Source organism: Myotis lucifugus, unplaced genomic scaffold (genome assembly GCF_000147115.1).
Source record: "Myotis lucifugus unplaced genomic scaffold, Myoluc2.0 scaffold_6, whole genome shotgun sequence".
Taxonomy (NCBI): Eukaryota; Metazoa; Chordata; class Mammalia; order Chiroptera; family Vespertilionidae; genus Myotis; species Myotis lucifugus.
The window spans coordinates 1,500,888-1,514,924 of NW_005871054.1; the positions used below are offsets into that span (position 1 = coordinate 1,500,888).

General features: G+C 35.2%; 1 protein-coding gene across 2 annotated transcripts in view; it reads left to right on the top strand.

Moving 5' to 3' along the window:
* The window catches only part of WDPCP (WD repeat containing planar cell polarity effector), a 236,106-nt gene that overhangs the window by 59,066 nt on the left and 163,003 nt on the right, over window positions 1-14,037 (top strand). The window contains exons 3-6 of one of the 2 annotated variants that reach the window (XM_006083288.3): window positions 4,413-4,460; window positions 5,271-5,321; window positions 6,847-6,917; window positions 7,193-7,252. In XM_006083288.3, coding sequence (XP_006083350.1) covers window positions 4,413-4,460; window positions 5,271-5,321; window positions 6,847-6,917; window positions 7,193-7,252 — 230 coding nt within the window. Of the gene's footprint in view, window positions 1-4,412; window positions 4,461-5,270; window positions 5,322-6,846; window positions 6,918-7,192; window positions 7,253-14,037 lie in introns of those variants that run through there. The other variant, XM_023746417.1, reaches the window with a different exon arrangement.

A 14,037-nucleotide genomic window follows, 5' to 3' on the forward strand; every position in this document is an offset into this window, starting at 1 on the left:
TAAACTGAGGGAAAATGGATTAAATTAAAATAAGACATAAACCCACAAAGACTAAGAATAGGGGAGGAGACGATTGCAGTTGATTTTTGGAAGATGGGATGAAGGAATTAGCAGAGCTTAAAAATCTGAACATCGAGTGTCTACAGAGCAGAATTCCAGTGACAGCCAGTCTGTTTTTCAAAACTCTAGAAAGATACAGAAATTTGAGGGGCCAGATACTGTAGACGATGGGGATGTGATATGAGGGTGACAACCAAGGGACTTGAAAATCTGCTTGAGAAGTAGTGAGAGACCTCCCGTACTGTGGAAATACTTGATGAGGGAGGCTTTAAACTTGGATCCCAGCCCCAGTGAAGAAGCTAGGGAGAGGTGCTGAACTGAAAGCAGGGATGAGATGAAAGCCTGCACACTGATGGGTAAGGTCCTCTTAATCCCACCTGGTTCTGAGAATGCCACAGCCGCCAGACATTCCCCAAGAAGGGAGGAGCTCCAGGGAATCCTCTCCGGAGTGACTGCATGGCCCCAGAGAGAAGACTCTCCACACTGACATTGGATGATGGGATCCTCCGCCGAAGCACCGGGGTTCCTGGCTCATCAGTGAAGCCCCCAGTTGGCAAGCCCTGCTCCTGTACACAGAGCTTCTAATCAGCTTTCTGGGACTCATTTTTAAATATGAACAGCAAGGAACAATATCCAGAAGCTTCAGAAAACACTGGAAAGTTATACTCATATCTTGGGAATTTAAAAAAAATATGTTGCAGAAAAAAATAAAACTCAAGAGAGTAAAAGAAAGCTTATTAGAAAATAGAAAAAACACACACCAAAGAATGAAAGTGAGCTTATCTCACTGCTGATGAAAGTATAATTTGGGCCAACCACCTTAGGAAACAATTTGGCATTATCTAGCATAGTTGAAGAAGTACGTCACCTATTGACTAATAGTTCGACTCCTAGGTATATACCCAGCAAAAGTCCTGACACTTGTGCACCAAGAGATTTGTACAAAAATGTTTACAATATTACAGTTTATATTCCAGGGAATTAGAAACAACCCAAATGTCAATCAGCAGGAGAATGGATAAATACATTTATGCAACAGAGAAAGTGAATGAATTTCAGCTGCATGCAGCAGTATAGATGAATGTCAGAAATGCGATATTAGGCAAGTAAATTTAAAAATAAGTTGCAGAAGAGTTCCTATAATATGATAGCATTTAGAGCAGTGGTTCTCAACCTTCTGGCCCTTTAAATACAGTTCCTCATGTTGTGACCCAACCATAAAATTATTTTCGTTGCTACTTCATAACTGTAATGTTGCTACTGTTATGAATCGTAATGTAAATATCTGATATGCAGGATGGTCTTAGGCGACCCCTGTGAAAGGGTCGTTCGACCGCCAAGGGGGTCGTGACCCACAGGTTGAGAACCGCTGATTTAGTGGAAGTTTAAAAACAACAGGCAAAATTAAATAGTGTCTTATTTCAGGAGACAAATATATATGTAATACTATAAAGAAAGTAAGGATTATAAACAAAATTTAGTATAGTTCTGAGAAGAGAGGGAGTGGGATGAAATAGAAAAGGGCACACAGAAGGCTTAAAAGGTATTGTTCTTTCCTGGTTTGTGTATATTTTTATCATATGTATAGTCTTTTGTATTTTATTATTTTTATCATTTTTTTAAGTCCTTACCCGAGAATATGTTTTTATTGATTTGAGAGAGAAAGGAAGGGAGAAAAAGAGAGAGAGAGAAACATTGATCGGTTGCTTTGATCAGTTGCCTTCCATATGCACCCCGACTGGGAATTGAACTCACAACCTAGGTATGTGCCTGGGCTGGGAATCGAACCCTCACCTTTTTGGTGTACAGGAGGATGCTACAACCAACTGAACCACCAGGCCAGGGTTATATTTTATTTTTTAACATTATTTATAAGCATTTATTTACCCAGTAATTTAGCAATTGTAAAACAAAAATGTTAAATGGTATTTTCATTATAGCACTTTAGTAATAAAATACATACAGAAAAAAACTCTAAGGAGAGACAACAAATGTTATTAGTGGATGTCTCTGAAGAATGGAAAGATAGCACATTGAACTTTTTAAATTTTTTTCCCCTCCAAATTTATCCAATGAACATATAATTAAGAAAACATGCCCTGACCGGTTTGGCTCAGTGGATAGGGCGTCGGCCTGCAGACTCAAGGATCCCAGGTTCGATTCCGGTCAAGGGCATGTGCCTTGGTTGCGGGCACATCCCCAGCAGGGGGTGTGCAGGAGGCAGCTGATCGATGTTTCTCATCGATGTTTCTAACTCTCTGTCCCTCTCCCTTCCTCTCTGTAAAAAATCAATAAAATATATTTTTAAAAAACATAATTACGTTGAAATATACATGTGTTATAAAAATGAAATGAATGCTGTGACAAAAAAAAACAAAGATAATAAATAGGAAAGAGCATGTTAGCTATTCGACCTAGGAACTCTAAATTCAACTATTACTAACTCCATGAAAAGCAACAAAAAGGAGAGGAGGAAATTATCAAAGAAATATTTCTCGACTAAGAAAGTGAGTTTGTAGATTGAAAGGGCTGATGGACCAGGAGAAAATGAAGGGATTAAGCAATTGATTTCAAAGAAGCATAAAAGCTAGCTATATGGAAGTAAGGGATCAAGAGAGATGAAAAAAGTAGGCAATTATGATCAGAGAAGAAAATACTTCAATTTAAGATTCCAGCTAGAGCCCTTGCTGGTATGGCTCAGTTGGTTGGGTGTTGTCTCATGCACCGAAGGTTGCTAGTTCAATTCCTGGTCAGGGCCCATGCCCAGGGTGCGGGCTTGATCCTATAGGGGGTGTGTAGGAGGCAGCCGATAGATGTTTGGCTCTCACATCAATGTTTCTCTCTCTTTCTCTCTTCTCTTCTTCTCTCTTTAAAAAAAATCAATAAAAATGTATATATATAAAAAGATTCCAACCAGAGTACAATTCCGGTGGCTTTATTAATAATAATAAATATGATAACTAATAACATGTTTTGCTTTATGAACATTTTCTGGAAATGTCAAAATATCAAAGTACATTTCCATTAAGATTTAAAATTTCAGAAATGTATATGTGTTAAGGCATTAATCACTGAAAATTAATATCTGCAAGACAAAAATTTTATCTATAGATTATTGAATATGTCACACTTCTTTTTAAAGAATAGTTACAGTCCTGCCTGTGTGGCTCAGTTGGTTAAGCATCGTCTCATGCACCAGGAGGTCACCGATTCATTTCCCAGTCAGGGCACATATTTTTTAAAAATCAAGCCATAAGCAATAGGGGAAAAAAGAAAGAAAGAAAACATTACTAATACCTTAGGATCCCTACCCATGACCTTTCCCAATAATGCCTTATTAGATATTTTCAGTCTAGTAGAAATGAATTGCATTCTTTAAAACTGTATTTAAAATTAATAGCATAACAAATAAAATACAGCTTCAGTAAGTATACATGATTGGCTATTTTGAAAACTGTATATAAATTTATAGCTGTAATATTTTTTTTGAAGTTCCATCATTCAATATGAGAAAGATTGGAGCAATCAGTCACTAGGGGGCAGCCTGTACTGCTTCCCTTCCACTTCTTTGGAAATAGTTATGTCCTTGTGTTAGTAGCTAGAATTATTTTGCATGGGAGGAAACAAATGTTACTTCAAAGAAAAATATTTCACTATTCATAGATAGTAAGAAAATGGACACAGTTGTTTTGTTCTTCTGTAATTAAATTGTAAGAACAGAATTCCTTGATTAAATCACTCTCAGCATTTAGGAAAACCTAGCTTTGCTTTTGTAGCCTCCGCAGAACATCCGACTTTGAATGGGTTTGGAAGGTTTTTCTTTAAGTCTAAACAGCTTCAGATAATTTATCCACACCTTACTCTAATCCTCTCTTTCTTTTCTACAGCTTCACCACTAAACACCCTCCCAGACTTGAGTTAAATAAGAGAAAAGAAAGCACAGCTCAGAACCCAAGAGTCAGGGCATTTTCTTCCATCCACTGATGTCATTTGGCATTGCTTAGTCTTAGCGGCAGTTCCCTTGGGGTAGCACCCCGTGGAAAATGTCAGCGGGGGTGTGACAGAGAAGAGGTGGTCTTCCTTCATTGCAGTTCCTTACTCCTCTTTTCCTCATGCCATTTTAGTTTTGTGTAAATCTTTTCTAATTACATTGGTAAACTTTCCAGTATCCCTGTAATACCTGAACCCATGTCTAGATACTTTTAAACTACTTTATTTCTAGTAAGGTAAAGAGACCGCTTTTGTCCTCCTCCCTGCCTATACTCACCCCCACCCTGCCATATAGTCTGATTGGCTTCTTATTCTCTAGAATTTTTTTACCATAATCTAATGTTATTTCTTCCTTTCTGTAGATAGAGATATTGGGATATACCAGTATTATGACAAGAAAGATCAACCAGGTAAAGTGTCTGCTCTACTCAACTAATTCTTATAAACAAAATATCCTAAACTATGTAATACCATTAATAGATTATGGAATTAAGAAAAGTCAGTTCTTTAGAAAAATGCCAAGGTTGATATCTGTTCTATATAAAATAAAGCAATATTGAGAAAATGCTATAGAAGAACATGAAAATTTTCATTTTACTGCTGATCAGACTGATAACTGGACAGCCTAGTCTCGTTTATTTATCAGTGTCCCAGTAGAGGGCATTGTTAATGCATGGCTCCACTGTGCTGGCCTGCCGGATCCTCACCTGGTATCTGAAATAGGCATTTCTGTGTGAATGATCAATTTTCTTTATCTGATTAATCCTGTTAATCCCAGAAGTTTTTGTTGGGCCAAAAGGTCTTTCTAGCTAGAGTTACTTCCTGTTTTGGTCTCTGTTGAAGTGGGTTTGTGTGGGCTTCTTCTGTGCTTAGCTTGGCGTTAATAGGCTGACTTCATGGTTCTGATGACAGACTGAAACAGCTTCTGTTCTGGGCTCGGTTGCAGTTCCCTTCCATATCTGATGAGATTGCAGGCTCAGGATATTGGCCCACCTGTTGTGGTACATAAGCCTTTTCACTGCAAATTTAGGAAATACCTCTATGAAATGAAAGCATCTATATTATGGCATTTTTTCAACTGCCTTTTAAAAAGTTGAGCATAATTTATTAATCTCAACAAGGTGTGTGATAATACATTATATATGTGCATATAAAAATACAAAGTGTTAAAAAATAATTTCTACTTTTTTTTTTTCTTCTTTCCAACTCTTCCACCACAGTATCAGCAACAGAGTATGGTAACTTAGAAGCAAAGCAGAAACTGGCAGAATGTAAGCTTTCTTTATATATTTTATGGAATAATTATAAAACTGGAATTTTAATATCCCCGAAGATTCAGTTTAACAAATATTTTAAGCTTTCTGTACAAATAGGAAATGTTATATTCCTTCTAAATTTCTTATAATTATAAATTCTCATTCTTTAGCCATATAAACAAATGAGTAAGAATTGTATTTGTTAGGAATTTCTAATTTAGACCATTGAAATCTCTATCCAGTTTTTATATGTTTATATAAACATAAACTTTCTTAATGAATATTTATATTAGTTAATATACTTAAATGTATCGTGCTTAAATTCTGATAACATTTTATTATTTGTCCTATGCCTAAATCATTGTTTTACCTATTTTAAGAAAATAAGATTTGCAATGACAATATTAACATTTTATTCTCTCTAGTTTTCCGTTCTAAAATATTTAAATGTGTTAATGTAATATCTCTACAATATAGTATCGTTTTAATGGCTTAAATATAATTTACATTTTGTTTGGAATATAGATGGCTCTGAAAATCCTACTTGTTCTCTTGTTTTAAATGGTCAAGTTGACATTTAATTTTTAAAAATACTCTATTAGGAGCTGTAACAGGTTTTAAAATTTGCACAGATGCTCTCTACATCATAAATTATGTTTTAAAAATAAACTTGCTGAAATAAGACACACAGCAATTCTACTGTAAAATTTTAATATCTATATACTACATATTATATATATATTCACATACATACACACATATATAGAACTCTTATTTAAAATTATTATGTAGGAGAATTCAAAGATTAATTTATTCCTATGATGAAATAGATATTATCAATTTAACATTTTGTTATTTTTTTTAAACAAAACTTATTTTTAGTTTGACTTAGGCTAACATTTAGACTCTACTAAATAATTTTATCTTTTAATTAAATGTATTTAAAACACAGCAAAGCTTTGTGGTGATATTGAATTGTGGTGTAGATTTTAAAGAGGATTGTTTTACATAAAAAAGAGCACTATTAGTGCCTAATTTGTTAAAACTTAGATTTGTCTCCATTTTTTCCTTAATCTTAGTATGTGATGCTTAATTTAAAATTCATTTTTCTGTATATATTTTGTTTTTGTATTTTACTTCTTTTCTCACTGTATTCATTTACTCATTAGGAATTTTCAGGCTTGAGAATTTGGATTTTTTTGGATTGAACATTTAATGTTATAAAAGATAATGTTATTTTTTGTTAAAGAGGGGGTCATTTACCTTTAATTACTAGGTTCACAGGCCTGGGAAACTTTCCCAGGCATTCTCTGAGCCTTGTTGGTTGTCATCATAAAATTATGATCAGGAAGATTGTTTTGTGGTAAAAGTTCTGTTCTTATGACAAAGCCTTTCAAAAGGCTGTCATTCGATGATGGAAATGAAGCCCACTTCCTCTCAATTAAGGAGGTGTTTTATTTTAATCTTCCTTAGGCACACTGCTCAGTAGTGTTTCCTTAAGTCATGTTTAACTAACTGTAGTACATGTTTTATTTGCCAGCACGAGATTATCCGTGGACTCTCAAAAACAGACGTCCAGAAAAACTTCGGGACTCACTCAAGGAGTTGGAGGTATCTTTCCAAAAGTTTCAAAAATGGCAACAAACAAATCTGTTTTAAAACATCTTTCAACAGCTTTAATTTTCATAAAGGATCGGCTCTCCTGGTGATGAGAGCTTTGCTTTTGTCCGGTGAGGAGTTTCAAAACAGTTGCATCTTTGTGTGGCATGCTGATCTTTTTTTTTCTTTTTTCTTCTTTCTTTTTTTCGGTTTGCAAATCAGAGGCACTTTAACTGATAATGAAAATGTGTATAGCCAACTGCACTCTCTTCTTCTGTTTCCTTCAGGAGCTGATGCAAAACAGTCAGTGTGTGCTGAGCAAATGGAAGAACAAATATGTCTGTCAGGTAAAATGGTTTGACGTGCGTTTGCAGTGTTTAACCAATGGAGCTGAAAACTATGCAGCAATTGGTATTCTTGTGTTATGATAGGTAATGGACAAAAACTTTTTAGGAGTGGATATTTCATAGTTTGAATTCTAGTCATTCTAGAACTAACATGAGACAGATTGACACAGGCCACCAGGCTACTTCATTAATCAGTGTAGTTGTACTGACACACTATGGGCACTACTAAAAATCTTTTCAGTGGTATTTATTGTTTGGAATTGTCTGACTGTTGTATTAAATATTTACCGGTATAAATTTAATCATAATTTTGAATGAAGATAGAACTATAGGACAAAAGGTGTTTTGGCATACCACTCTGTAAACATTTTTGAATGCCATGCTTATGAAAATCAATAGATTAGAATTGACCTAACATAATAAGACATTTGCTCTTTTTTTTTTTTTGAAGCTTCTAAGCTGTCCTGTTTAATATGGTAGCCACGAGTCACCTCTGGCTATTTAAATATAAATGTAAATTAAATTAAAAATTCAGTTCCTCAGTTGAACTACCCCTATTTTAAGTGTTCAGTAGACAATGTCTATACAGTACATTTTCGCCAAAGAAATTTTTATTGGACAGCACTATTAAGACCTAGATAAGGAGTTACATGTTGAATAAGCCTAGATTCAGGACTTCATCATAATAATTAGTGTTCATTGATCATAAAATAATGGACAAATGCCTCAGCCTTGCTGATTGGCTTAAAAATACTCTTTGCTTAGAAAAATTTTACTTGCTTATGATAAAAAAATCATTAGTCATATTCTACTCCTACATATAATTGAAGGTACATCAGTTCTAATAATTATAACTGTTTTATGGAATTGAATATCCTGTATCAATTTAAATTCTTATTTGCTTACAATTTGACTTACTTTAAGTCTACTATTATCTGAAGTTCATGGCTCTATCTATAAATTTACAACATTGAATTTGTAGTAATTAGGAACATAATCTTAATCTACTACTCAAATATAGACTATCATTTTAGTGGACTCTAATTTTTCCTCTTTTTTTTGTTTAAACTCGTCAACTTTACTCATGAAGGTAACTATTTAGTTACCTCCTCAACTGACATAAATTATTACTTTCCAGGGACTGTTTAATAAGGCTGAATTAATATTTTTAGAACCATAATACTTCTTAATTTCAATTTAGGATACTATTCAAAAGAATGGGATTATTTAAAAATTTATAATTTGTTTTCATAAAAGTTTTAATCAGACTTTAAAACTTGAATATAAAATATGCTCCAGAAAGTTTTAAAGTTAGTACAACTCAAATTGTACTTCTCAATGCCATTACTCACCTTAAAAGCAAGCATAAAATTACTTGACTGGAGGGCATGCCTACCACCTATAGTATGAGGTGTGTCTCATGGCCTCCACCCTTACCGTTGCACAGGGTAAGTTGGAACATGTCAGGTATCTTAAAATATGCAGTGGAGCATCCCAATAGGCAATCCTTTTAAAATAGGTTTTATTGCATTTTAATTTAATAAGCAAGTTTGTGTGTATGTCTGTGTGGGGGAGCATGTAGAGGAATGTCCTTCACTAGTGAATTAATTCAACTCAGAAAAGGAATGTGCATGATAAATATATACAAAATTGCTTTTGTAATTTACAGCCACTTGAAGTACTGTTTTCTTATGCTGTTATATCAGTGAGTCTACTTTTAAAAAAATCCTCATGGGAGTATGTTTATTGATTTTAGAGAGAGAGGTGGGGAGAGGGAAACATAGATGTGAGAAACAGTGATCGGCAATTGGTTGCCTCCCGTATTTGCCCCCACCAGGGATTAACCCACAACCTAGGTATGTGCCCTGACCAGGAATCGAACTCCCAACCTTTTGGTGTATGGGAAGACAATCTAACCAACTGAGCCATTGGACCAAGGCGGAACTTACCTTTTTTATACTTTGTGCTTTATTTTTATGATTGATAAGATATTCCTAAAATAGATCTTTTACAACCAGCATACTCTTGAGTGATATATTTTAACAAGATAACTTTACCTCCACCCTGCCCACAAGTCTGTGTTAGTCCCCACATCTTTAGGACCTTTGAGAGACCTCTTAACATAATCCATCCACTTCCTTAGTTTCTAGACAGGACTGTTAGCTAGATCTTCTAAAAATATGTCTATATGTCTTTTCGTAAAGATCTCTCATATCACAGTAAATTAAAAATTTGGTGTGCAAGCTAAATGTTTAAAAGGATTCCCTTAAGTCTTTCTTAGTTGCAAAATAAATAAATCATTACCATAAGCTCTCTTAGGATCCCTCTTTTGTGCATCAGGTAAATATTTTTTCATCCTTGCCCTCCATGGCAAATTTAGGATTTATGGAATTTATCTTGTTGTCTTCTTCTCAAGGGATCCTTATTTCTACAAAAAGTCAAATTGTTTAGAAATCAGCAAGGCAACTGCAACAACTTAAAGGATTTCGGAAGATGCAGTCAGTGCTTGGATTTTCCCTCTGTTGAACAATGAGATTTTATAGGTTGTCATCATTACCAGAACTTAGTTCATGTTGTTGATCCAGTTACACATAAATTGTATCATTTTAAAAATAATTCTTTCCACTTACAAATTCATAAGTTTATAAATCAGTATGTTCTGAATGAAAATTGCCTTTTGAAGTTGGTTTTCCAGACTATTCCTATTCCTAGTTTAAAATGCAATAAAAGTGTGAGGTGTAATTCAGAGTTTAATTTTACTAGCTATCAAATACATTTCTCATTGTTTTTCAGTCTCCCAGAATGATTTCATTATGAGAAAATGTTGGATAATTTCCTGCTCTGAATTTCTAAAATCATTTAACAAACTATTCTTAGGTAATAAAAGTTTCAGCATTAAGACACTGTTAAATTTATACCACGATGGAGAAGAGTATAGAAATTGAGACCAGAGGAAATGAGACACTAGTTATATAAGGCCTTGCAGGCTTCTGAGAGGACTTTCCTTAACTCCAAGTGTGATGGGAAACCCTTGAAGATTTTTGAGTGGAGGAGGAACTTGATCTGATTTACTATTTTTTTCTGATTTTTTAATTGGATCGATCTGGCTATTGTGATGGAAACAGATTGAAGGGAACAAAGATCAAATTGGAGATAAGTTAAAAGGCTGTTTCTGTAGTTCAGGTGAGTCATAATGGTGGTTAAGTGGTGAAAAGTGGCCAAATTCTGAGTATAATTTAAGTTTTGAGCCATCAGGATTTGTTGATGGATCAAATGTGGGGTATAGAAGAAATTTCTGAGCAATAGAGTTACCATTCACTGTAAAGGGAAGATTGAGAACAAGTTTGAGGAAACATCAGGAGCTCAGTTTTGGACATCAGTGTTTGAAATGCCCATTAGATATACAGGTGGAGAAATCAAATAGACAGTTGGTTATAGGAATCTGTAGTTCAGAGAAAAGTCTGAGCTAGAGAGAGAACTTTTTGAGGAAACCCCACAGATGGTATTAAGCCAGAGGTTGCTGAAGATCAACTAGGGAGGGGCTGAAGGGCTGATCCCTGGGGTCCTCCAGCATTTGGGGATTGGAGAGGTGGAGAAAGGAGATAAGAAGGACTAGCCTAAGAGGTAGACCACACTGAAGGCATTATGGTGTCCATGAAATTAAGTTCCAAGAAGAAAATCAGGTATAACTGGCATGTAAGATACCAGTAACAAGATGTCTGAGATTGACCATTGGATGGAGCAAGCATGTCAAACTCGCAGCCAGTGGGCCAAATGCCCTGTCAGCCGCAAGTTTGACATGTTTAGGATGGAGTAACACATAGGTCATCAGTGACCTGGATATGAGCAGTTTCTGTAGATGGTGTGGGCAGAAGCCTGATTGGAATGCATTTAAGAGCTAATGGGAGGAAAGAAATTAGGTTTACAACATAAGAAAGCATTATGTTATAAAGGAAATAAAGAAATAGGGCAGGAGAGGTGGGATCAAAAGATGTTTATTTTCTTATTTAGCTGGGAGAAATAACATCTATTTCTGTTGGTTTGATAATGGGAGTGATCCAGTGGGGGAAAATTCGATGCAGGAAAGGGGATAATTGCTGGAGTAATGTTGATGAAAAGCTACTTAATAAAGGAGAAGGGAATGGACAGTAGGTGCCTGGTACCTGATGATAGATAGCGTGGAGATGTCTTATCAGCCATGGGCTGCCTAACCCCAGATTTCTTGTCCTCTTAGGAAAAACAAGCTCCCCTTCAGTTAAGTAATAATTTTTTTAGGTTTATGTTATATGCACCTGAATGCAGTTCTAAGTGACCCAACATATTTAGAAATGTGGCAGTAGAATCAGAAGAAATTACTAAGAGTTGAAAATGGTACATTTGAGAGTGGTATGAGAGGTTGTGGTGAAATAAGACAGTACACGGCTGTTTTAATTTCAAGTATTCTTTGACATTTTAGCAATTTATATATGTATTTCTTTAGTTGAAATATTTTAAAACATGCCCAGAGTGCTTCTGAGAAACAGATGTCAAGATGGTACTAGGAATGGAAGGGAGTTGTGAAAGATAAAGGGGAAGGGAACAGGAGTGGGTGGGGAGAGCTATAATGCTGGTCTGACCCTGTGAAGGGAGAAGGAAGAAAGGCTTGGCTGTAAAGAGCCTCAAACTGCAGTATGGTGCCAAGAAAGTTTCAGCCAGGCCAAATGGGAGTACCTGAGCCAAATTTGCTCATTAGAGGAGTTTCCTATTGGACTAGTACCCACCGTATTCAGTCATTGGCTAGTAGCCCTTGGGGAAAGTGTGGCCTTTGTCAGTCAGCTATGTTCCCAGCTTCCATTCTTCCTGAAGGAACTCTGGTATATGTCCATGCTCATCACACCCACAAAAATTTACACTAAAAGTAAGAATGTATGTCTGTGTGTTTGTACACACATAGCACTGTACCTAGTAATCTTCATGTTCAGCTAGGAGGTTTAATATCATGTCCTGATAATTTTTCTTTTTTAGGCAAAAAATTCATGCCTTTCAAGTAAAAATAGAGTTCACATTGTATCGTGACTACCTCAATCCAAAGTTTGATGATCTATGATAATCTATTCATGCATTGATTGATTACTCTTAAAAATACAGAAATGAACCCAGTTTTGGAACATGGTTATGACATAAAGAAAACTTTAATCTTCTTTATAATTATGTGTCTTTGTGTCATCAATCAAAATTTCCTTCCTGTTCTTTTCATAAATGGTTCTTTCTTCTCTTTTATAAATTGTTTTTATTTTAAAATATTTCTTTAAAGAAACTCATAATTTCCTGCCTCTGCCCTTGGCATTTGTGCCTGCTAATGTTTTGGAAACTTCAAGGTATTTTGCCCCAAAGGAAACCAGTATAGAACTATGACTTTTCCTCATATATTCAGTTATAGTTAATACATAGAAAGCTAAATGAGTTCAAATCTGAATAACCTGGTTCCTTTATTTTGATATATATTTTACAAAGTAGAAACAAACACATACCAAACACGTACCTGTTTTCTAAAGGGAAAGTAAAATGGCTTTCATAGCTAGCTAATGAGAAGACTTTTAAAAAAATTATATTAGAGGGAGAAAGAGAAACATCAAGCAGTTGTCTCCCACATGTGCCCCGACTGGGGATTGAACCTGAAACCTGGGTGTGCACACTGACTGGACAGATCGCAACCTTTTGGTATACAGGACAATGCTCCAACCAACTGAGCCATACTGGCCAGGGCTAATGAGAAAAGTTTTAAATACCTATACAAAATTGTTACACCAAAACTTAAAACATGACTTATTTCAAATTTAGAACTTTCTATTAGAGGCACAATTTGGAATGAGCCAGTTAGAAATATATAAACTAAAATAATCTAAAATTGGGTGTGAGAACTCATCAACTTTACATTACTGATATTTGAGAATATTATGTTATACATATACGTATATGCCAATGTAGCTGATAAAGAAAACACAGCAAGTGCTTTTGCCAAATTGTAATTTATACCGTGAAGTTAAAAAAACAACTACTATTAGGTTAGCAGATATGCTACTTAAGTAACTATGAAATGAAAAGCAGTTATAACTGTGCTTCTCATAAAATAGTGTTGTATATAAAATATTCACAGTGGCTCCTCGCAGTGAAGTACCTATCATTTGGTAGTCTCCTTGGGCTAAGTAGAATCCTAGGTTGAATTGTGAGATCCCAGTTACACTGTGTGCCAAGCATATAAACCTCCACTATATCTGGGTTTATCATCCTGCCATGGTAGAGCAAAAGTCCCTACTCCTATCTAAGGTCAAGGATTCCATCTAGACCCACAGTTCTCAAACTGTGCACTGAGGCACCCTGAGGATTGCAATGAATTCACCAGTCTTACAGGATAGTTAAAAATTTTGGAAAACACAAGGCTTCTGTTGGGCACTATACAGATAAGTGGCTCCAAGTTAGTTCAGAGTTTCACATTAGATGATACTGCATTCCTTCCAAGGATGTCATATCTTTATGAAACTGGATTTTTAGGGCTTGTGTAATAAAAAGCAAGTACCACTCAACAATTAACTTAGAACAGGAACAAGGGTGAGGTTGTCCAATCTGATTCCAAAGTTGGAGAAGTTGTATAGTGCCCAACTTCATTAATGCATGCAACTTATTAATATGTAATTGTGGTTATTTTGGAATTAAATATTTTTTTCAGTTTCTGTTGTTATGCTCTCAAATGGCTACTAAGTTGTTGGGACATAATGATTAAGTTGTTTGAATTTGTTTATTAAATG